Source organism: Hemiscyllium ocellatum, chromosome 1, assembly GCF_020745735.1.
Source record: "Hemiscyllium ocellatum isolate sHemOce1 chromosome 1, sHemOce1.pat.X.cur, whole genome shotgun sequence".
Taxonomy (NCBI): domain Eukaryota; kingdom Metazoa; phylum Chordata; class Chondrichthyes; order Orectolobiformes; family Hemiscylliidae; genus Hemiscyllium; species Hemiscyllium ocellatum.
Genome location: NC_083401.1, coordinates 97,968,149 through 97,993,446, shown reverse-complemented (window position 1 = coordinate 97,993,446; position 25,298 = coordinate 97,968,149). Strand labels below are relative to the sequence as shown.

The window sequence follows — 25,298 nt, the reverse complement described above, 5'->3', positions numbered from 1 at the left end:
ACAATATTCTAAGTGTGGCCGAACCAGCATTTTGTACAGTTGCAGCATGATATTGCGGTTCCAGAACTCAATCCCTCTACCAATGAAACCTAACACACCGTATGCCTTCTCAATAGCACTATCCACCTGGGTGGCAACTTTCATTGATCTATGCATATGGACTCCAAGATCCCTCTGCACATCCACACTACCAAGAATCTTTCCATTGACCAAGTACTCTGCCATCCTCTTATTCTTCCCAAAGTGCATCACCTCACATTTAGCTGCATTGAACTCCATTTGCCACCTCTCAGCCCAATTCTACAGTTTATCCAAGTCCCCCTGCAACCTGTAACATTCTTCCAAACTGTCCACTACTCCTCCGACTTTATGTCGTCTGCAAATTTACTAATCCATCCTCCTATGCCTGCGCCTGAGAAATTTATAAAAATGACAAACAGCAGTGGTCCCAAGACAGATCCTTGTGGCACACTACTAGTAACTGGACTCCAGACTGAATATTTTCCATCAACTACCACTCATTGCCTTCTTTCAGAAAGCCAGTTTCTAATCCAAACTGCTAAATCACCCTCAATTCCATGCCTCTGCATTTTCTCCATTAGCTTCATCTACATGCTTGGCCATCTTCTCAAAAACCTCTGAGGTTTGAGAGAGACAACCTGCCCTTAACGAAACCATGTTGACTATCTGAAATCAAATTGTTGCTTGCTAGATGATTATAAATCTTATCTCTCATAATCTTTTCCAAAACCTAAACTATAACAGGCTCACTGATCTATAATTTCCTGGGTCATCTCTGCTGCTGTTCTTGAACAAGGGCAAAACATTTGCATTCCTCCAGCCCTCAGGTACTAAACCTGTAGACAATGACGACTCAAATATCAAAGCCAAAGGCTCCTCCCTAGCTCGTCAGAGAATCCTCTGATAAATCCCATCAGGCCCTGGGGACTTGTCTACTTTCACTCCTTCCAGAATTGATAACACCTGTGCGTAACTAACCTCGATCCTTTCTAGACTAATATCTCATACCTCATTCTTCTCCTCTATAATATTCCCCTTTCCCTCAGTGAAAACTGATGAGAAATGTTCATCTAGCACCTCTCCGATCTCTACAGGGTCTACACTCAACTTCCCACTTCTGTCTTTGACTGGCCCTATTTCTACCCTAATCATCCTTTTATTCCTCACATACCTATAGAAAACTTTAGGGTTCTCCTTTATTCTATTTGCTAAAGACTGCTCGTGTCCTCTCTTTGCTCTTCTTAACTCTCTTTTTAAATCCTTCCTAGCTGATCTGTAACTCTCCATCGCCTCATCTGAACCATCTTGCCTCATCAACATATAAGCCTCTTTCTTCTTCGTAACAAGAGATACAATTTCTGTAGTAAACCACGGTTCCCATACCTTGTCACTTCCTCCCTGCCTGCCAGGGACATACCTATCAAGGACACGCAGTATCTGTTCCTTAAACCAACTCCACATTTCCATTGTCTGCATCCCCTGCATTTTGCTACCCCATTCTAAGCATCCTAATTCTTGCTTAATCGCATCATAATTGCCCATGCCCCATCGATAACTCTTGACCTGTGGCATGTACCTATCCTTTTCCATCGCTAAACTAAATATAACTGAATTATGGTCACTCTCTCCAAAGTGCTCACCTACGACTAAATCAAACACCTGGCCTGGTTCATTACCAAGCACCAGATCCCATGTGACCTCCCCACTTGTCGGCCCTTCGACACACTGTCAGGAAACCCTCCTGTACACTATTGGACAAAAATTGATCGATCTGACGTACTCGAGCTATAACATTTCCAATCAATGTTGGGGAAGTTAAAGTCCCCCTTAATGACCACCCTGTTCCTTTCACCCCTACACAGAATAATGTTGCTAATCCTCTCTTCCACCTCCCTGGAACTCTGCTGAGGCCTATAAAAAATTCCAAGTAATGTGACCTCTGCTCTCCTGTTTCTAACCTCAGCCCACACTACATCAGTAGACAAGTCCTCATCAAAAGTTCTTTCAGCCACCATTATACTGTCTTTGACTAACAATCCCACACCTTCCCCTCTTTTACTACCTTGCCGGTTTTTAATGAAAGATCTAAACCCTGGAACCTGCAACATCCATTCCTCACCTTGCTCTATCCATGTCTCCGAAATGGCCACAATATCGAAGTCTCAGGTACTATCCAAAATGCAAGCTCACTTACCTTATTTCGGATACTTCTGGTGATGAAGTAGACACACTTCAAACCACTTCGCTGTCTGCCAGCACATTCCTGTGACCCTGCAATCCTATCCATGTCCTTCCTACTCTTATCCTCCTGTGCACTGCAGCTATACCTCTGTTCCCATCCCCCCTGCTGAGCTAGTTTAAACCCACCCAAATAGCACCAGCAAATTTCCCACCCAGGATATTAATGCCCCTCTGGTTCAAGTGAAGACCGTCCTGTTTGTACAAGTCCCACCTTCCCCAGAATGAGCCCGAATTATCCAAAAACCTGAAACCCTCCCTCCTGCACCATCCTTGCAGCCATGTGTTTAGCTGATATCTCTCCCTATTCCTTGCCTCGCTATCACGTGGCACGGGTAACAATCCAGAGATAACAACTCTGTTTGTTCTAGCTCTCAGCTTCCACCCTGAAATCCTGCCTTACATCCCTATCCCTCTTTCTACCTATGTCGTTGGTACCTACATGGACAACGACTTGAGGCTGGTCACCCTCTCCCTTCAGGACCCCAAAGATATGATTCGAGACATCACGGACCCTGGTACCTGGGAGGCAACACACCAAGTGTGAGTCTCGTTCGTTCCCTACAAGTCTTCTATCTGAGCCTCAAACTACTGACTCCCTGACTAACATCATCGTGGTCTCTCTTCCCTCCATTACAGACATTTACACCACACACTGCTTCCGAAAGACTAACAGCATTGTGGAAGACCTCACACACTTCTCACTCAAACTCTTCTCCCTCCTACAATCTGGCAGAAAATAGCAAAGGACTTGGTCTCTCACAGCCAGACTGTGCAACAGTTTCTTCCCCTGTGCCATCAGGCTCCTGAACACTATGATCAGGAACTCTTTGCACAACTTCAAATTGTTCCTAGAAGCATATTTTATTTATCATCATTCTTTTATTACACTGTAATTTGTACACCACTGTGCCTATTGTCTTGATGTGTCAGGAACTACTGTGCTGCCTTGCACGTTTTGCACTTATGTACTTTATACCACCCTGTGTATGATCATGTAGTTTGTGCTGTCCATGTAGCACCTTGGTCCTGGAGGAATGTTGTTCCATTTACATTGTAGCTTTAACAGTTGTATGTGGTAGAAATGACAAAGCTACTCTTGACTTGACTTAGCTGTTGAATCACCCAAACTTCCACATGTCCTCATCACGTTTCATAAGTACGTCCCATGATACTTGCAGACAGATGGACCAGAAGTTAAAATCCAGGGATAGTCAATATTATCTCAAGTACATCATCTAGGGCAATGAAATCTCACATGCAATTCCACCCAACTGTTGGACTTTTATTCTGTGTTAATTATCACTTCAAAATTCAAAGGTACAGAATGCATGATTGGCAAAGACCATGACTGAACGTGCTGAAATTGTTCTTATCACTTACAAACATTAGCTGAAGATCACAAATGTCAGACTGGAACCGTACCATGTAAAATCAACAGGAGGAAACTTGTTGAATTTGTTGTCACTAATCAACGTGCCACAGATGTATCTGTTCATCATAGCATTGGTAGAAGGACTAACCAGTTCTTGTCAAGTCAAAAACACAACTCCACGAGGATATCCTACATTGTTCAATGTGTCACCACAACAACTCAGTGACATAGAACAAGAACTGATCTAGCAACCCGAAACCGATTCTCTAAAAGGGTATTGGGTATATTAACAAATGTAGTTTTTTACAATTAGAATCTGCACCTTTACTGCCTAACACATGCCATACACTCTGATCATCAAGACAGGAAATAAATTTTGCCTCACTTTACATGTAGAAGGTTGTACTAGAAGTGGTTTCAGGCTACCTGGTAAGAAACATCACAGGTTTACATGCGTGTGAAACACTAACATTGACCAAAGGCAGAGTTTATTTAGTTCAATGGATCAGTAAAATTGTCTGGATTGATATCAGTCAGTCAAGAATGTTGGTTATCATTCAGACAATTGATGGGAAAGCTGGCCTGACAAATAACCAACCATATCCTCAACCAGAGTGGAGCTCAGGATTCTTGCAAATGACAAGGTTGAAGTGTCCACAAGAATCATGAGACAAAATAAATTGGGTGAATATTACACTCTGCCTCTTCTCAAGGATGCCACCATCATAGATGGGTTTTTAATTTTGTTCGTCAATGCAAGGAATAAATGAATGAACTGGAAACATCAAAGATTATGGAACTTGACAACATTCCACATGTTGTGTTGAAAACCTGCCTTACTGGCAGTTCTCCCTAGCCAAGATGTTCTTGGGTCAGCTAGATTTGAGTGTAATAGGTGTAATGTGGAAGATTACCTATATTTTCTTTTGTTTCTATGAAACATATTAATCTCACCCAGTCAATCTCCTGCCAATTCTCAAGTGATAAAGAATCATTACTGTTACCACACAATAATGTAATTCACCAGAACCTGCTCACTGACCCTTAGTATTTGGCCAACTTGAACCTTCGACATAATAAACTTTTAACAGAACCTTGATGGAGACATGCATACAAAAACAAAATATCAATGGCCAGGTGAGCAAAGCTGCTTGGTTATCGAGGTAACACTATCTAACTATGGCACAATTGAGTTCTTACAAAGCTAAATAAGTGAGTCTCAGATTAAAGATCTTCAGCAGCCCCACTGTGATTTAATCATAAGACCAAGTATTAGGATTTGCTGATGATTCTGCAGTATTTACCTCTATTCACAACTATTTCCATAATGATGCTGATGGTAGCAAACGACAGTCTACAAGTAAATTCGGATAACATCAAACTACAGGTTGACAAGCAGCAGAAAATCTTTCCACTATTTAAGTGCTGGGTAATTAGAAATTTCAAACAAAAGGAATCCTGCGATATTTTAATTTACAAAGATAGTACAGTGGGTTTACAAGATTGGTTCCTGAGTTCAGAAGCTGAGTAAATTGGTTCAATAAGTTTAATAAATTTAGAAGAATGAAACATAACCTAATTTAAACGAAACAGGTTCTGAAGAGACATTATAGGGAAGATAGAGAGGTTATTTCCTCTGGCTGGGCAATCTAAAACATGTGGGCACAGTTTCAAGATAAGGGCTGATCATTTAGGATTAAGATGAAAATAATTCTTCATTTAAGGGTTGTGAATCTTTTGAATTATGTGCTCAGAGTTGTTGATGCTCTATTGCTGGATATACTTAAGGCAGAAATAGACAGAATGTTTACAGGGAGGAGGCAGGAAAATTGAGCTGTGATCAAAGATATTATTGAATGGTGGAGTGGGCTTGTAAACTATGCAAGTTACCGTCAACAGCAGCACTACATCCAAGTTGCACTACATCCAAGTTGCACACCATTCACATTTTGGAGGTGACCACTAACTACAAAATGAACTGGACTAGCTATAAAAACATCATGTCTATAAGAACAGGTCAAAGGCTACATATGCTTTCTGATGGATGTTTTCCCCTCTAGTTGTATACTCTATCAGGCAGATATGGCTTCCTTTGAGCTATGCTTCTCTGCTTGACTATTCTCTCTCCATAGAGCAGTAGGCCTGTAAGGAACGGGCAGTTACTGCTCCTGCTGGTGCTGTCGATCCTCTGGTCATCTTGGTCCTCATCCATACTCATGATGGTCACTGTTCCAAAGTGGAGATCAAGCAGACCAGGTTCAAAAGTGATGAAAATAATCTCTCAACATAAACAGCGTCAAACAAGAAATCACCTGAAAGATTTTAGTAATTTTTTTCCAATAATCTGTTGTGTTCATTCCCTCAATTGTTTCTATTTTAACCTTAGTTCCATTAGCAGTCTTGACATTCAAGGTCCAATAGATGATCCACCTCTCTCAAGGTGTATGCTTAGTTGCAGTTACACGCTGCAGGTAAATGCAGAAGTCATACAGTGACAGCTTCATAGAGATGTACACCATGAAAACAGACACTTCGGTCCAACTCATCCATGCCGACCAAATATCCCAACCTAATCTAGTCCCATTTGCCAGCACTTGGCCCATATCCCCCAAACCCTTCCAAATCATATAGCTATCCAGATGCCTTTTAAAAGTTGCAATTGTAACAGCCTTCACCACTTCCTCTGGAAGCTCATTCCACACATGCACCACCATCTGTGTGAAAACGTTGCCCCTTAGGTCCCTTTTGTATCTTTCCCCTCTCACCCTAAACCTATGCACTCTAGTTCTGGACTCAACGACCCCAGGGAAAAGACTTTGTCTATTTACCCTATCCATGCCCTTCATGATTTTATAAACCTCTTTTAGGTCACCCCTCAGCCTCCGACGCTCCAGGGAAAACAGCCCCAGCCTTTTCATCCTCTCCTGTAGCTCAAATCCCCCAACACTGGCAACATCCTTGTAAATCTTTTCTGAACCCTTTCAAGTTTCACATCCTTCCGATAGGAAGGAGACCAGATCGCACACAATATTCCAAAATTGGCCTATCCAATGTCCTGTACAGCTGCAACATGACATCCCAATTCCTGTACTCAATACTATGACCAATAAAAGCAAAGCATACCAAACGCCTTCTTCACTATCCTATCTGTCTACGACTCTACTTTCAATAAGCTATGAACCTGCACTCCAAGGTCTCTTTGTTCAGCAACACTCCCTAGGACCTTACCATTATGTCAGTGGGTTGAAACTGACTACCTAATGCGCTGTCAATTGTCATGATTTTAATCTTAAACCCACATAGCCCTACAAGCTAACACCCTGTTCTGTTACTATTTTGAACAGAGAAGCACTGCTCCATTTAGTTCTGGGCAATTAAGTAGAAAAATAACTGGTATACAAGTATAAAAACTGAGAAATAGCAACCATAATACCAGTAAAGGTGTGAAAAACTGAAAGAAAGGACACATCTTTAAGGATACTGAAATCAAAAAGACAAAATGTTGTGAGATAGAGAAGAGATCCAGTCAATGAAACGGAGCAAAAACATTAGTAAACGGTGCAGCAGTGACAAATATATAAACAGGAGTGAGCACAGTGAAACTAGGATGCATCAAAAAACAGAAATCCACAGATAAACCAAGAAATTAAACTACCTGAAAGGTAATTGGGAGATGAGATCAATCTCAGGCTTACTAAAGATAATCAAGAAGCAGATAAATATAAAAAAGGAAATTAATGCCACCAATTTTGTCAGCATAGATCCATTTGACAAGGTCTGAGATGGGTAAGTATAGCTGAGGGTTGAAATGAGAGATCAGAGATTTGAAAGAGAATGAAGAAAAGGATACCAGATGATTTAAAAGACAATTCTAAGTTATTTTTAAAAACGTCTGAATAAAACAATAATTCCAGAGAAGGTAGGAAGACTCAGGAATAAAAGAATGAATGAAGAGAATGAAATTTATGATATTTTCCACATTAAGATGTAATCAATTATTTTAAATTCTAATAGAAGTCTAAACAAAGGTTTCTTGAGAGGTGGCTGTGGAATAATTAGAGATAGCTGTTGTAAACAAATTGGTTTTCAATGAAATACTGGGCCAGATAGTATTTTACAGACTGGATTATGTGTGATTCCCAAAGCAGCTAAAACCAAGAGAATTTTCCAAGAATTTGAAAATTCCAGGAGTTTCTATTCACCTTGGCCTAATAGTAACCTAGGAAAGGTTAGAAGATTAAAAACCTGTTCTAATTCAAACCGAAACTTCGATTCGCCACTGACCTCTGATTACAGCCCACCCCTAGATCCAGACACTACGCGATAAATGTGGCCCCATCACTTGATCCAATGATATCACCACACATAATGAAACAGGGTTCAGTGCAAAAGTTATTTAAAAGTAAGTGAGACAGAACTCCCAACTCTAACTGGAATTTAGGGGTTACTATTTTTATCAAAATCCAAGGTGGATAAGTCACCAAGTAATGACATTACAGAGAAAAGGGCTTGACACCCAACAGAAAACAGAATACAATTTGTGCTAGAAACAACATTTCAAGTTACCTCAACCTTTTGCTTGATGGTGTCTACTTGACTGATAAGTTTACAGTAGGCTTGATATAACAGCAGGAGTTGAAAATGCAGTTTATACAGTCTTCGACACAGCTCCAACTCCTAAAAAGAGTCAATATAGGTGAATTAGCAAATGCACTAACTTGGAGATTAATTACAGCCAGGTTTCTGCAATCAAATGTTAAAGATGGTTACTTAATATTTGCACAGAGGAAATGCCTGCTTGAAATGAGCTGATACAATGTAAAGCTACAAAAGGTACATGAAAGCTGACCTTTGCACCACAGTCACAATTACAGCTTCAGCGTAGAAAGCAAAAAATCAGCCCAATGGCACATTTGATACAAAGAAGCCAACATTGCTGTGACAGACTGTTATCTAACAGTTAGTGAAAAAAAAATTAAATCAATGTCATTCAGAAATCACAGATAAATCACAGACTCTCTCTCTCAAAAGTGTAACATTTTACCCTGGATTGAGACCTACACCTACATGTTACATTTCTTATGCATGAGACCTTGAAGTCACGATTAGATTAGATTACTTACAGTGTGGAAACAGGCCCTTCGGCCCAACAAGTCCACACCGACCCGTCGAAGCGCAACTCACCCATACCCCTACATTTACCCCTTACCTAACACTACAGGCATTTTGGCATGGCCAATTCACCTGAACTGCACATTTTTGGTCTGTGGGAAGAAACCGGAGCACCCGGAGGAAACCCACGCAGACATGGGGAGAACGTGCAAACTCCACACAGTCAGTCGCCTGAGTCGGGAATTGAACCCGGGTCTCAGGCGCTGTGAGACAGCAGTGCTAACCACTGTGCCACCGTGCCGCCCAAGTCATCTGAAACACAAAGCTAAATCAAATTTATGCGCTTTATTTGGTACTATGATTTCTACATATAACAGAATAATCTGAATGTACTCAATCACTGCCATTATTAACTGTTCCCTTCTCCATGGCAATAGCTCTACCAACTGGCATTTACTTGCCAACCAATCAGTATTCTCTTCTCACACAGTATACATGTTGTTTTTTTTTCTTTATTGGTATTTTTGTGATTTGTCCCATTTAGTGCAAGGCCAAGAGCTTTGACAAAATGTGTTTTTCTTTCAGCAATACTCAAGATTATCAGGTGATGAGAATAATCTGGCTATTGCAGAAACAGTGAAGTACTATTTCTAAACAGCCAATTTGATTCTGAACATGTCAAGTTCAAAATCTAGGCTTATGACTCTCAGCCTTTTGTCAAAATTACTTTCTCACAATATTCTGAGTTTCCAAATTACATACCTCACTGATTTTACAAGTATTTCCACAATCGCTTTGTCCAATCATGTGACAACAATATCTATTCTAAGCCAATGAGATTAATAATTGTGTAGTATTGAGAAAACAGTGTTCTTCAATGTCTTAATGGTCATCCAGTTTAGAACTTTCGTGGTTGATACATCTTCCTCTTATAAACAGAAAGAAAATTGGAACAGGCGGCTCCTTTGCTGTAAAATACTTTTGGTTTAGGCAAAAGGGTATTTTTTCAATACGTTACTAAATTCTAAATAATATTTTAATCAGAGTCAGACATTCCTTAGAATCCTCACTGATCTTTTATTATCTTTATTTCATTCTTTTATTAATTTTGAATTATGAGCTGGAAATCACTGGACTCTGGATCAGAAAACAAATAACTGACCAGGCAAGTTTTGTTTGTTGAGGCAGCCTGTGGGCTACTTGCAGGCTAAGCCTTGATTAAAAAACAGGCAGAGCAATCCCTGGGGAAAAGCATTGTGTTTAAACAGATAGAATTTGGCTATTAAAGACATCAGTACCTTGGAGTTGGTTCACATAGGTCTGGAGGAGATGCTATCTTCAAACACATGGCAATTGTTTAACAGTGACAGGTCTTGGGGAGAGTTGATCGATTTATTAGCACAGAACCAAAATTAAAGTTTTTTAAAACTATTTTTCCGAGAGATGATTCTGGACTACTGCCAAAGCATGAAGATTTGAAAGTTTCCTGCCTAATCTGATACACTAGCTTCCAGAAGCCCAAAAAGAGAAAAGATACATTAGAAATATTGCTGTTTTTGCTAGGGTGAACAGAGAAGGTGACCCTAAACAATGCATTTTGTAGGACATTCAAATAATTTGGCCAGTTTTGTTATGTTCTTTTAGTTATCCCATAACTGTTTGTTTGTTTACCTGTCTTGTGTGTAACTGGAGCTGAAAATAGATATATTGAGTTTAAAGCACAGACATTACTCAGCTTTCTGTGCTGTTTAATTTTCTCCCAGTTAATGTTAGTTTACTTTTAATACATTAAGTCTTTTTATTTAAGATACAATATCAGTGTTTCAAAATTAATTATCCCATGGTTATTCAAATGTCTGGTTAGAAACAATTGAAGTGACTATCTGGGGGTCTTCTACAGTTTAATTTTTACTGTGGTGCAAATCCAGAGGTAGAAAGACTGCCTTGATTCAACTATCTGTCTCTGGGTCCATAACATAAAGAAGCTATTTGGCACATCTCTGTACTGGGTGTTTTGAAAGAACAATTCAATTTGCTGCACTCTCTTACTCTTTCCCCCTTTTTGAAGTACATTACTAATATTAATCTTAACAAATAAGTTATTTGCTATAAACAGTTTTTGCATATATATAAAATCTTGTTCTAGGGGGTTATAATAGATTCAGATAAAATTCAAAGATGAATTAACCACACATTCCAAACAGGTTCCAATGTTATTCCTTCCCCAGTTGTAGATCCTACAGTACCAAGAATTGAGCTCCCTCTATTTTGAAAAATCTCTGAATTTTTCATTACTACGGAAGAAAGTCTAAATGTACTCCTGAAGAGTCTGAAGATTTAATTAAATACATCACCACTTCCATTTGAAAAGTGAAACAGCTGAAAAGAAACATGATTTCAGTCTTCCATTACTGCTAATTTACTTGCACATTGTTTTAAGAAAATGAAGAACTGGCAGACTTGGGCTTGTTATTCGATCCGTACAATTTTGGTCCCCTTTCCATGTTATGGCCATGTGAACAATATAAGGAGCGGCACAGTGGCTAGCACTGCTGCCTCACAGTGGCAGAGACCCGGGTTCAATTCCTACCTCAGACAACTGTCTGTGTGGAGTTTGCACGTTCTCCCTGTGTCTGCGTGGGTTTCCTCCGGGTTCTCCGATTTCCTCCCACAGTCCAAAAAAAATGTGAAGGTTAGGTGAATTGGCCATGCTAAACTGCCCATAGTGTTAGGTGAAGGGGTAAATGTAGAGGAATGGGTCTGAGTGGGTTTCTCTTCGGAGGGTCGGTGTGGACTTGTAGGGTCGAAGGCCCTGTTTCCACACTGTAGGTAATCTAAAATAATTTGTCCATACTTGCTTGAAACATTCAGGAATCAACAGAAATAGAAAGAATGGAGAGCTAGAGCGTTTAGAATTCACTGTCCACTTTGGTGACTGAGACCGATATCCTCAACTCATTTAAAAGGAATCTGAATTTTCCCCTGAAGTGCTATAAATGCGATTGAATAAAAAAAGTAGTAGTTAATTCAGATGGCAGAGATGTGATGGGCAAAATGGCCTCCTTCTCTTTTCTGTGTAACTTTTCAATGTTCCTAATACTGAAAATAAGCTTTCCAGCAAATATAAAAGCAAATAAAGCAGGTAAGATTTCTTGCAGAAAAGCACAGGTAACAAAATTACACCTAAAAAAGAATCCCATCATTCAGTAAAACATGCAACAACACTTTGAAGATTAGTTTTTATAATTTTATATCCATTATATCCATTTGTACTTATAATCTTAAATACATTCTTTCCTTTATTACACAATAAGAACCTGTCCACCAAATTATCATTTGAATATCTTCTCAGAGTGAACTCTACAATTTCTTAAATTAATCTCAAAAAATCTAAGTAGACAAACATAAGAACAAAGCAATTATATTATAATCAATAAGGTTAATAGAGGCATTACACTCCAGGCACTTCATGGAACCAGAGTTACAGCATTTCTTATGTTGAAAATATTTAAAATGTATTTAAGCCTGTGAATAAGTTGACTTTTAACTCATCACTGATGCTGAATGTTTAGCTGTCAACACCCTATTAATTTATTATGAAGTATATATACTTGTTACATTATATCTTCATGATAGGAATTATCTTGTGCAAAAATACATTCATGAGAATCACCAGTTCTCTGATTATACTAGACATTTTAAAAATGTTTTAATAATAAATGGTGTTAATAAATGTGATATTAATTGTTATGCAATAGTTAAACCATTTAATCAACAATAGTTTAATTATAACTTTGAAAAATGTAGAGAAAAACTAACTTTATGATACACTGGCACAACACACTTTCCAGATCAGTCTGCTGTTCAATTGTTACCATGTTTACAAAAAACAGTGCCCAGCCAGGAACAAAAGCTTCCATTTATACAGTATATTTAATGATTTAAAACATACACATGTGTATCAACAAAAAAAACTTGACAAACAGCATGGAAAATGATATCAATTACAAAAGGGATGAATTATTTGAGAAGAATTATGCATTCAGAATTGGGGTAATAGGAGACAGGAAATATTGTGAAGATGTAAAAATCAAAATCACATTAAAATTTAACATTCATAAACATACTAAAAACAATTATTGTATATATTCTTGACTTTACTTGCTAAAATGTTAAGTGTCTACTTAACATCTACTTAAGTGTCTACTTAAAAAAAGATAAAATGACGAAACAGAACTCCGAAGGCTTTGGCTACTGCATTCTTATAATGATATAAGTATTTGGTTTGGTTTCATACCCATTTAATCTGTTATATTTTATTATAAAATTTAAAACCAGAAATATAATAGTTCTTCAGCGAGAATTACTATTTCAACAAAATAATTAAAAGGAATGAATTAAGTACAAAGTTCAAGAACAAGCAGTTGTACATATCTAATGTTACAATATAATTTGTTCACATGGAAGAATTTCCTTTAATGGGTAGGAAACTTCATAAATATTTATTGGCACATAAACCACTGCATGATATAAATTGAAAAAAGATTTTCAACAATAGGATGACTCACTAAATACACTCTACTCAAGATTTTAAAAATTAATATAAAGATTTTATGAAGTTTTACATACTAGAAAATAATCCAGTGTCTAAGATTTTAAAAGATTCATTTCATTGTAAATTTAGAGTAATTATTGCACAGATAAGAGTCTAGCATTCTATATTTTAAAAAAAGAAAAGAATGTTGCTATCTTTCTGCTATGTTAATCAAATCTAAATCAGATTAGATTCCCTACAGTGCGGAAACAGGCCATTCGGCCCAACAAGTCCACACTGACCCTCTGAAGAGTATCCCACCCAGACCCATTTCCCTAACCTATTACCCTACATTCACCCTTGACTAATGGACCGAACACTATGGGCAATTTAGCATGGCCAATTCATCTGATCTGCACATCTTTGGACTATGGGAGGAAACCCGTGCAGACACAGCGAGAATGTGCAACCTCCACACAGACAATGGCTCGAGGCAGGAATTGAACCTGGATCCCTGGTGCCGCCTGAATTATCTAATTATCTTTGATTTTCCATTTCAAATTAAGAATTCCTAAATCTGATGACAGAACACAAATCATGATTCAAATGTGCTTTCCTTTGGACTCGGAATTCCCCATATTTTCAATATATTACTGATTAAAATGAAAAGGGAGTACTTCATATATCTCAGTTATACTACACCTAAATTTGAAACTAAGTAACAAATGTTTATGGCCTGAAGTGGTTGATAGAAAAGGCCTATTTTAAATTATATGTATATTTTACAATCTTTTAGAATATTTAATAGTACAGCATAAACTACAATTTAAGTATCCTAAAAGGACTTTCTCCAAAACAGTGATGGTAAAAATTTTTAAATATCCAGGTTAACATTTCATTTGAGTCATCAAATTTAATTTTTAATGTATGCTGTCAGTACCACTTATGTCTTAATCCTCTGTGCATTAATCAATTTTAACATACTGGTTGTGATTATACATATCATCTGTAGAACCAAAATTTGATACTTACAATGTAATTCAGTACTTTATTATAGTTGGTCAATGAAAGAAAATTATCCTTTTTGTAATTAATTTTGTGGTAGGCTACAAACATGTTGTATAACTGTCAGAAAGGTAGCATGGAAGCAACGCATAGCATTCTTTGGCAGCTGCACAATATCTACACAGATATATGAATGACATCAGACACATTGCAGGGTTACAAATGTAAATGCAGCAAACAAAGGTAAGTTTGCGATTCCAACACTGTTAATATGTCTAGAAGACAAGAACCATCACTTACTGCTAGAACTTCCATTTGCTAAGCAAGAAGATGAAGTCACAAAACAAAGAAAGAGAAAGAGATCAAGAATTAGTGACAGTTAAACCTCACACAAGGTCAAAGATCTCCCAGTATTATCAGAACCAATTACAAACTAACCTATGCTACAGATTGAACCCAAAGCCCTAACAGTGGTTAAACAATGCATTTTCACACGAAAATTTGTAATGGCCAAGTCATTTCATTAAACCTGCTTTTAACTTAAATGCAATTTTAAATGTTTCACATGAAATAGTTTGCAACAGGGTTATGAATTAGTTTAGCAGGGATTTATCTTGCTTGATAGAAAACCCTGTTGTTGCCAAGTTCGTAAAATCTTACATTATCTTAGGTTTTTTCACACTTAGCTTTATTTCCTAAAACCAGTAAATGCCCTTTCTCTTGTTGAGCTTGCTACAAACTGGCCGAGAAGATTCTCCTGAACGCGTTATGTATTTTGCTTCCTCTATGCTTTTGATCCACAGATACCCTAACTACGAGAAGACAAACAGGAAATACTCCATAACTTAAAATGAAAACGCATTCACATTCCCAATTGTGAAGAGTGCAAACTGTAGTCTTTCAAGATGTGAAAATACAACAGCAATATGCCAATTCCAATTTAAACACTGAACACCTCACCAAGGAAACTTTAAACGATATCTCTGGCAATATATAGTTTACAGTGAAATACTGGACTTTTCAACAAATATTGCCTATAAAAAGAAATTAGCTTGTATTCTCTGAAGGCTGCAGTCAGCTCCGGATATATCAGTACACTACAAAAATATCCTCGTCTCAAGATCTGGCTATATGGTTTTCGCTTTCCAGTAAACAAGTTATTTACTCTTTATTAAAGTTTAATAGATGACATAATTAGTTTAAAACTTAACATTGAAGTAATTTAAATGATAGCTTTTACAATTGGTTTTCAATTCATGAACTCCTTGCGTCAAATGTTATTCTGAAGGAAAATGGCACTAAAATCTTTTGCTATTACATTCTCAGTAATCATTTTCTATTGTCACAACTGCCACCAAAAGTAGAAGCAATAATGACATTGATTAGAGCTCTGTATACTCATTATTTCTGAATAGTCATCTTCAGTTTCCTACAAACAATCCATGATTCCCTTTAATTCGAATCATAGATATGTACACAGCATGGAAACAGACCCTTCAGTCCAACTTGTCCACATCAACCGGATATCCTAACCTAATCTAGTCCCATTTGCCTGCACCCAGCCCACATCCCTCCAAACCCTCCCTATTCAAATACCTCTCCAGATGCCTTTTAAATGTTGCAATTGTACCAGCCTCCACCACTTCCTCTGGCAGCTCATTCCATACACATACCATCCTGTGCGCAAAAAGTTGCCCTAAGATTTCTTTTATATCTTTCCCCTCTCACCCTAAACCTATGCCCTCTAGTTGTGGACTCCCCCACCCCAGTGAAGAGAGTTTTTCTATTTATCATATTCATTCCTCTCAAGATTTTATAAACCTGTATAAAGTCACCCCTCAGCTCCCAACGCTCCAAGGAAAACAGCCCCAGCTTATTCAGTCTCTCTCTATAGCTCCAATCCTCCAACTCTGGCAACATCCTTGTAAATGTCTTCTGAACCCTTTCAAGTTTCACAACATCCTTCGGATAGGAAGGAGGCCAGAACTGCACGCAATATTCCAAAAGTGGCCTAACCAATGTCCTGTGCAGGTGCAACATTACTTCCCAACTCCTGTACTCAACAGTCTGACCAAGGAAAGCATACAAAACACCTTCTTCACTATCCTGTTTACCTGCGACTCCACTTTCAAGGAGCTATGAACCCGCACTCCAAGGTCTCTTTGTTCAGCAACACTCCATGGAACCTTACCATTAAATGGGTAAGTCCTGCTAAGATTTGCTTTTCCAAAATACAGCACCTCGCACTTACCTAAATTAAACTCCATCTGTCACTCCTCAGCCCAATGGCCCATCTGATCCCGAGCCCATTGTAATCTGAGGTAACCTTCTTTGCTGTCCACTATACCTTCAATTTTGGTGTCATCTGCAAACTTACTAATTATCCCTCTTATGCTCACATCCAAATCATTTGTAGAAATGACTCTGTTGATGTCAGTCAGTCTGGCCTACAAGTAACTCTCTTTACACAAGCTTATTCTTCACTATTTTTTACAACTCTGAAATGGTTGAAAAAGACAACTGATGGGACTGTGAAGCCATTAACTAACAAGATAAGCTTTACCATAGTGTGAAATAAGAGAGATTTGCATGGCATCATTAGTAGAAATAACATTAACAGTACAATATTCGCACACAAACAAAGTAACAAACTTATCTAATACAAAACACTTTATAGAAAAATAAAAGGTGTGCCAGAAACCAGTGTTCATTCTCATATTGGTATTTTAAAAATTGCACATTACTTTGTGAAAAACTAATTTACTTTCAATCAAATTTAATGGACATTTTCGAAGTAAAATTTTTTAAAATGCTGATCTTTACATTTTATTTATTCACTTATTAAATAAGAATAATTCAATAATAAGTAAATGGAATACCAAATCTATCATAAAGCTGACATTGCTACGATAGTGGTAAACACCGACAATGGAATTTTATCTTTTGTCTTTGGATTGTTAAACTGGAGTTCATTCATGGACTGAAATGTGTTTTGTTTTTACAAAGGAAGGCATAGACTGGAGTGGTCACCTGGTTATAAGGCACGCTTTGAGAAGACCCATGTGGCATACAGAAATTCATTTGCAGTGAAATTATACAGGCAAATCAGACAAATGAGTTGGCTCAAGAAATGTGCATTTTCATTTGAATTCATACATGTAAGATAATGGTCACATAATAGGTAATGAAAGGTCCGCCTGCGGCTTCATCAGCTTTTAGAGACAATGAAGGACTTCAGAGTACACACACAACTAAATTTCAACAAAACTCCTTTACTTTCAAACAAAAAAAACCTTTGATAATGGGCTCATTCATTTTCCAGTGAGTTACAGTTAGTTCTGCTGTAACACATGTTTCTTCAACATGAATTGGCTTTAACGTGATTGAAGAATTTAGACCCTTATCTCAAACGCGAATTTTCCTTGCCTGTATTGGCTATAACACGATTTTCGGGGCCCATTAGTCTAAATGGTGCAGTTATTGCGTGATTTTCTCATAATGCAGGATTGCATGAGAATGGAACTATCGTGTTATATCAGAATCGATGGTATATTTTAAGTAAAATATGTTAACTTTGTGCTAGAAAGGGAAAGAACTTGCTATAACTGACAAAGAAGGGATATTTGTAAACAAGATATTTTTCTCTCAACAATCAATGCTTACACAGTTTTCATTAGTTTTATTTGTCATTCATGGAGACTTCATCCCAGATTTGTACTGAATTCAAATTTCACCAGCTGTATAGTAAGATTTGACTCCACATGGACAGAACATTAGCCTGCGATTCTGGATTACTTGCCTTGTGACATTATCACTACCTCACTGCCTCTTCCAAAGATTCTGCCTTTATTCACTCTTATGAAAGCATTGGTAAAGGCAGGGATTAGATTGAAATCTCTCAGAATTATAATGGAGAAGAACTGGAGTTCAGCTCCTTCAGTCATCTCATTCAGTAGAGTTGACCATATCAAATTACACTTTTCAGGTGGTGTTAGATTTATATTGACTAAAACCTTAAGAAATTTCACATATGCCAAATAAAAATGGCAAGAGGATATAAGGAGTTTTCATTGCATTCAGAATTTCTTTCTTTTCACTGGATAAGATGACTATCAAGAGATAGTCAGTACTGCAACTAATAATGGGAAATGAATCAGAGCAACTAAGAACCTGGGCCTGATGAATGTTGCCTAGGATATTAGAGTCATTGCATCATACAGCACGGAAACAGACCCTTCAGTCCAACTCATCTATGCCGACCAGATTTCCTAAAGTGATCAAGTCCCATTCACCAGCATTCAGACCGTATCCCTCTATACCTTTCTATTCATGTACCCATCTAGATGCCTTTTAAAATGGAAGTATCTACAGTGGTTGCAATAGATTAGATTAGATTCCCTACAGTGTGGAAACAGGCCCTTCAGCCCAACCAGTCCACACCGACCCTCCGAAGAGTAACCTTATCCAGACCCATTTCCCTCCGACTAATTGACCTAACGCTATGGGGTAATTTGGCATGGCCAATTCACCTAACCTGCACATTTTGGACCATGGAATGAAACCGGAGCACCCGGAGGAAACCCACGCAGACACAGGGAGAATGTGCAAACTCCACCCAGTCAGTCACCCAAGGTTGGAATTGAACCTGGGACCCTGGTGCTGTGAGGCAGCAGTACTAACCACTGAGCCTTAGATTCTGAAAAGTCCCAGAAGATTGGAAAACAGCTGATGTAACACTTTTATTCAAAAGAGGGAAGAGACAAAAAAGTGGTAACTAAAATCTTTAACGTAGGTTGCTCTGATGAAGAGTCACTAGACTCAAAACATTAATTCTTTCTTCCCACAGATGCTGCCAGACCTGCTGAATTTTTCCAGCAATTTCTGATCTTGTTTCAGATGACTAGCATCTGTAGTCCTTTTTAAAATTATAATTGGAGGCTAGTTAATGTAAACCCTGTTATTGGGAAAATCTTAGAGTCTATTCTAAAGACTGTGATAACACAGCATTTAGAAATAGATGATATCATCAAGCAGATTCAGCATGGCTTCATGAAGGGGAAATAATGCATGATAAATTTACTACAATTATTTGAGTAAGAAACAGGATAGATAAAAGGGGAAGCAGTTGGTGTAATGTATTTGAATTTTCAAAAAGGCATTTGATAAGATACCACACATTAGGCAGTTAAATAAGACAGAACCACATTGTTGGGGGTAGTATATTAGCATGAATAGAGGACTGGCTAACAAAAAGAAAACAGAGTTGGGACAAGGGGAGAATTTTCAGGATAGCGATGTGTAACTAGAACTAGTGGAGTGACATAGGGATTATATATTTACAACATATATTTATGACCCAGATGAGGAAAGAGAGTGTACATAGCCAAGTTAGCAGATTACATAAAAATAGATGGGCATGGAAATGGTGAGGATGATATAAAAAGTCTGTAGAGAGATATACATAGTTGGGCTTGTGGAAAAAGCTTGGCAAATGGAATATAATCTGGGTTAATATGAGATTGTGCACTTTGGCAGGAAGATTAAAGGAGCTGAGTTTTACTTAAATGGGGAAAGACTATAGAAAGCTACGGAACAGAGGGTTTCGGGAGTCCTTGTTCATGAATCACAAAAAGCTAACAGGCAAGTTCAGCAGTTAATAGGATAGGCCAATAGAATGTTAGTCTTTATTTCAAAGGAAATGGTAGATAAAAGGAGGGAGGTTTATTACAACTGTCTAAGACACTACTAAGACAACATCTGGAATACAGTGGAAAGTTTTAAGTCCCTTTCTTAAGGAAAGATATTGGAAGCATCTGGAGGAGATTCATTCGGCTTCTACCAGGTACAAAGGGACTACCTTATAAGGAAAGGTTGAGTAGACTGGGCCTACATGAGAGGAATTTAGAAGAACAAGAGGTGGCCATGTTGAAACATGCGAGATTCTTAAGTGCTGTGACAGCGTAGTTTGTGGAAAGGTTGTTTCCCCTTGTGGGAAAGTCTAGACCAGAGGGTATAATCTCAGAATAAGGAGTCACACACTTAAAACAGAGATAAGGAGGAATTTCTTCTTTCAAAGGGTAGTGGACCTGTGGAATTCTTTTAATTCTGTTGAGGCTGGATCATTAAATATATATTCAAGACTAAGATAAATAAATTTTTAATTAAGGGAATTAAGGGTTCAAGGACAAGCAGCAGCAAGGTGGAGTTGATTAGCCATAATCTCATTGAATGGCAGAGCAAACTCGATAGGCTAATGATTTACTTCTGCTCCTAAGTATTATGGTTTTCAAAGAAACAGTGATCGATGGATCATGACACAACAAAGTTTAATTTGGATGAGGCTGGGCATGCGGACAGAAGAGATTCATTTTGATGGGGCTGAGAATGTAATTAAGGATGAAATGTTACAAAAATTATGTAAAAGAAAATGGCATTATGAAATACTTAAAATAACTACCAAGAGCTCAGGAGAAATATAATCCACTAAAAACAGGATCACACTTGTCAATAATACGTCATGAATGAGTAAAGAGATTAAACTAAAACAAAAGAAAAACATATCTGTTAAGTACACAGACAAAGGGAAAAAAAGGGAGACAAGAGAGACAATTTATTATGCAAATAAATTTGCAACAGATAAAACACTGGTCTAGATAGACTGCACTCTCACAATTTAAAACAACTTAGTGAAGAGAAAGAGGCACCTAAATATTTCTGATAGTTAAATTTAAAACACGTAATAAATCAAGACCCAGGAATTATTATCTAATTAGTTTAACATATGAGAATGGAATAATAAAAAAGTAGTGAGTGCAGATGTTCTAAAGGAAGGATAAGCTTGGCTAACCTTACTAAATTCTTGAGAAAAATACAGAGAAAAAAGATAACTGCGTGGATATATTTGTATTTAGGTTTTCAAAGAAGCTTCGATAAGGTACGCATAACTAAGGCGGAGGATGAGGAAATTGGGGATAGCAGCAGAATGTAAGTTGTTCACATTACAAAAAAGGACAATGGGTTAATGGTAGATAATCAAATTGACAAAAAGTAGTAAATGGTGCCTTTTGGGGTTTAGGATGGGGAGACTGTTGTCAACATGAATGATTTTGACTTAAGAAAAAACAGAAGTAATAATTTGAAAAGTAGCAGACAACATCAAATTGAGGTCTAATTAATAGGTAGGAAAGACAATTCAAAATCAAAGGCAATTTTAATAACCTTGCAGAATAGGTGTCTAATTGGCAAATTAATTATAAATAAACACGTATGAAGAGATCTATACATGCAGCCACAAAGGCTATAAAAAGGCTGGGTACATTCAAAGTTGGTAAGTCACCAGTACTAGATGGGACTATCTGAAAAAGCTGAAGCAAGTTAGGATGGAAATTCTGGAGAACCAGCCATATTCAGTCTTCCATGCTTTCTTAGATAAAGGGCTGGAGAATTATTCAAAAACAGGAGAAGACTAGCAACTCAAGTCAATTTACCCTCAGTGGTAGAAGATCTTTTAGAAATGATATTCTGGGACAACATTAACAGTCATTTTCGATAAGATTTTGCATTTTGTGTTGGGACCCTGCCATCAAAGTCAAATGGAGTCCCTGACCTGTACTGTGCCCGGACCAGTATTGGCTGTGATTTTCCATGAATGTACAATGAGCTGCCAGAGGACTAGCTGCCTTTCAGTTAAGAATGGCAGATAAGTCAAGGTGAGAATGTCGAATGAGTTTTCAAGCACAAGGAAGAGGCTGCTTCCATCTTAACACATGCCCTAAACAGTTTTGAAAAGTCTAAAGAACTGACCACGGCCATCAGCTCATCTTTATGGAAGGGGAACTCATCAACAAGGTAGCCTGTGACTGCAACTGAGATCATACAGGCAAGAGGGGTATTTCAGGGTGTGCTGGAGTGGAGACTCCAGGTTTTATGCTAGGAAACAAATGGAGGTAGTTGGAATGCTTCCAATGGTGCAGCTACTCACAAACTGAGCGGAAATTTCTAGTTAAGGTCTGGTAATTGGCCTTAGTTGTGTTTTAACTTACCTTAATTAGATTGCACTGCCCTTCTGCCCCTGATCCCACCTCCATGACAATTCTGTTCATGGCCAAGTGTAGATTAATTAAGGAAATGCACCAGGGATTCATAAAATGCAAATCATATCCAGCTGACTTGATTGAACTTTTGACAGATAATAAAGAAGAGTGATGAGGCTAACGCATTTGGCATATTAAATGTGTATTTCCAAATGTCATCCAAACAAGTGGCTTGGTAGTTTCAGCTCATGGAGTAAAAGGCATGGATACATAGGTAGCAGAGTGACACGAAACTAAGTATTCATAAATAGTTGCTTTTTGGACTGAAGTCAAGTATAGAATAAGGTTCCCCCAGAGCCTGATGCTGAGATCACTGCTTTACTGAATTTGTGTATATGTACATAATTATATATACATGTATTAACAAAACTAAATTAAATCTGCAAAAGTCCTCTTTACCAATGCTAAGGATGCAGACTATATTGAGTGGAGGTTAGATTCTCTTTTGTTGGAGATAGTTGCATGATGCCAGTGTTACTTGCCACGGATCAGCCCAAATCTGAATGTTGTCCATGTCTCGCTCCAGTACTGGAGATGTCACAAATGGTGCTGTACGCTATGCAACCAATAAAAAATACTGCCATTTCTCACTTTATGATGGAGTGATGGCTATTGATGAAACACTTGAAGATGGTTGGGCCTAGGATACCACATTGAAAAACTCCTACAGTGATGTCCTCGGGCTGGGATGATCTGCAAAGACTACAACCATCGAGAGTCATAACTGGATTCAAAACTATTTCCTTCTCCACAGGTGTACACCTGCTGGGTTTCTCTCATACTTTCCGTTCTTATTTCAGATTACCAGCATCTGTGATATTCTGCTTTTGCTACAAGGGTCCTTGATGCCACACACAGTCAAATGTCTTGTGGCAAGGACAATCACTCTCACTTCATCGCTAGAGTTCAGCTCATTAGTCCAGATTTGAATGAAGGCTGTATTGCTGTGAGGAACTGTGTGGCCTTAGCAGAAGGACTGGGCCAAATGTAGTGAGCAAGTTATTGCTGAGTAAGTGCCATTTCACAGAACATTTCATAGACATCTTGCAGCATTCACTGATGATTGTGAGTGGTCTGATGGGGCAAGGGAATTGGGGACTGTTTGCAGATGTTACATCTGTGTAATTTTTCACATTGCTGTCTAGATGTCAGTATTGTAGCTGTATTGCAAGTCAAACTTATGGCATGACTAATTCTGCCATATCTTCAACACTATTGCTGGAGTGGTGAAAGGAGCTATAAGCTTTTATTTCAATTCATTCATGGGAATGGACTTTACTGGCCAGACCAGTAATTACCAACCAGCCCTCATTACCCTGGAGAATGCAGCGGCAGACTACCTTCTTGAATCACTGCAGCCCTTAGGGCAAAGGAACACCCAAAGTGCTGTTAGGAAGGGAGATTAAGAATTTTGACCCTGTGATGGTGTTACGGATTCAAATTAAGATGCTTTGTGACTTGAAGGGGAACAAGTAGGTGGTATTTCCATGCACCCACTGCTCTTGTCCTTCTGGATGGTCTTGGATTTGGAAGATACTGTTAAAAGATCATTGGCAAGTTGTTGCAGTGCGCCCTGAGCTCATGCACATTGCTACTATCCACCTTTGGAGAAGGGAGTGATTCTGGAAGGTGGGGTATAGTGTTCTGGATGGTGTCAAGTCTCTTGAGTATTGATTGAGATCCACACATCCAGACAAATGGAGAGTATTCCTTCTCACTTTTGCCTTATAGATGGATAGGCTTTGCAGATGTGAGATATTTGCTGCAGGATGTTTAGTTTCTGACTTTCTTTTGTACCTGCAGTATGGATATGACTGGTACGTTTTAATTTCTGGTCAAGGATAATGCTCAGGAAGCTGATAGTGGGTGATTGTGTAATGATGATGCTCTTAAATGTCAAAGAGCATTAGATTAACTTTCATTGGAGATGTTCACTGCCTGGCTTATGTGGAGTGAAACCTACTTGCCATTGCCAGCCCAAACCTGGATATCCTTTTGAATGTGAACTGCTTTCATATCAAAGGAGTTGTGAATAGTGTTGAAAATTTGCATGAATGACATTGAAATGGTTAATGCAGGTGACTGATGAAGTGATCAACAGCATTTGCATCTTACTACATTGTGAGATCATCCAATTTAGTTCTCAGACTTTGTTGGCAAACGTTCATGTGATAAAGAAAAAGATGATTTGAAGGATGGAAGAGTGTGATGCTCTAAATTGCTAAATAGCTTTTAAATTTGTTACAGTAATGCCAAATTTTAAAAAAAGTAGGAATGGATATTCTTCACAAATTGTTCTGAATGAGCCTAATTATCAACAGACTAACTACTCATTGGTTCTGTGAAACCTGCTTCTCACACAATTCACATCCTGGTAGCCCTCCAGTTTCAGAACATAAGGTGCACATTTCAGCAGGAATAAAAGCATTGCATTCACCCTACAATATCCCCTCCCAGCTCAGCTTCATCATAACAGTCTGAACTCCATTCAGAATTTTTTGTACAAATTCGTGTACAATTCTTCTCCTTCACTTGCCTCAGAAAGTACTTCCATGAACTTCAGATCAGAAATATTTTGGTTAATTCATGTGGAAGAAATGTCAGAGTTGGAGTGAAGTTCATCTGATATAATAAAATACTATTTTCATATTCAATATTTAGAAACCATTTTGGAAATATCTGTTAGCACTAAACAAATCCAAATACTTTAACTTTTTATCCTACTTTGTTTCTAACTGGAGCACTGACATTTTTCTTAAAATTTCAGGTACTTATTGATCAATGCAGGCACACTGCATGATTTACCCTTCATCAAAACTGATAGCGTGTGTAAATGGGAATTCCCGTCTGGAAGTGCTGAACCTGTCCAATATGTAGTTAAAAAATTAATGTGCAATTGTCATCCTGATCACAGCAAAGC

The 25,298-nt window shown here is 38.1% G+C and overlaps 1 protein-coding gene across 8 annotated transcripts in view; it reads right to left on the bottom strand.

The window, feature by feature from the left end:
* fryl (furry homolog, like) overlaps positions 1 to 25,298 on the bottom strand; it is a 462,166-nt gene that overhangs the window by 5,364 nt on the left and 431,504 nt on the right. For all 8 annotated transcript variants that reach the window (XM_060824340.1, XM_060824357.1, XM_060824348.1 and 5 more), the window contains one exon: positions 8,201 to 8,311. In XM_060824340.1, coding sequence (XP_060680323.1) covers positions 8,201 to 8,311 — 111 coding nt within the window. The remainder of the gene's footprint in view (positions 1 to 8,200; positions 8,312 to 25,298) is intronic.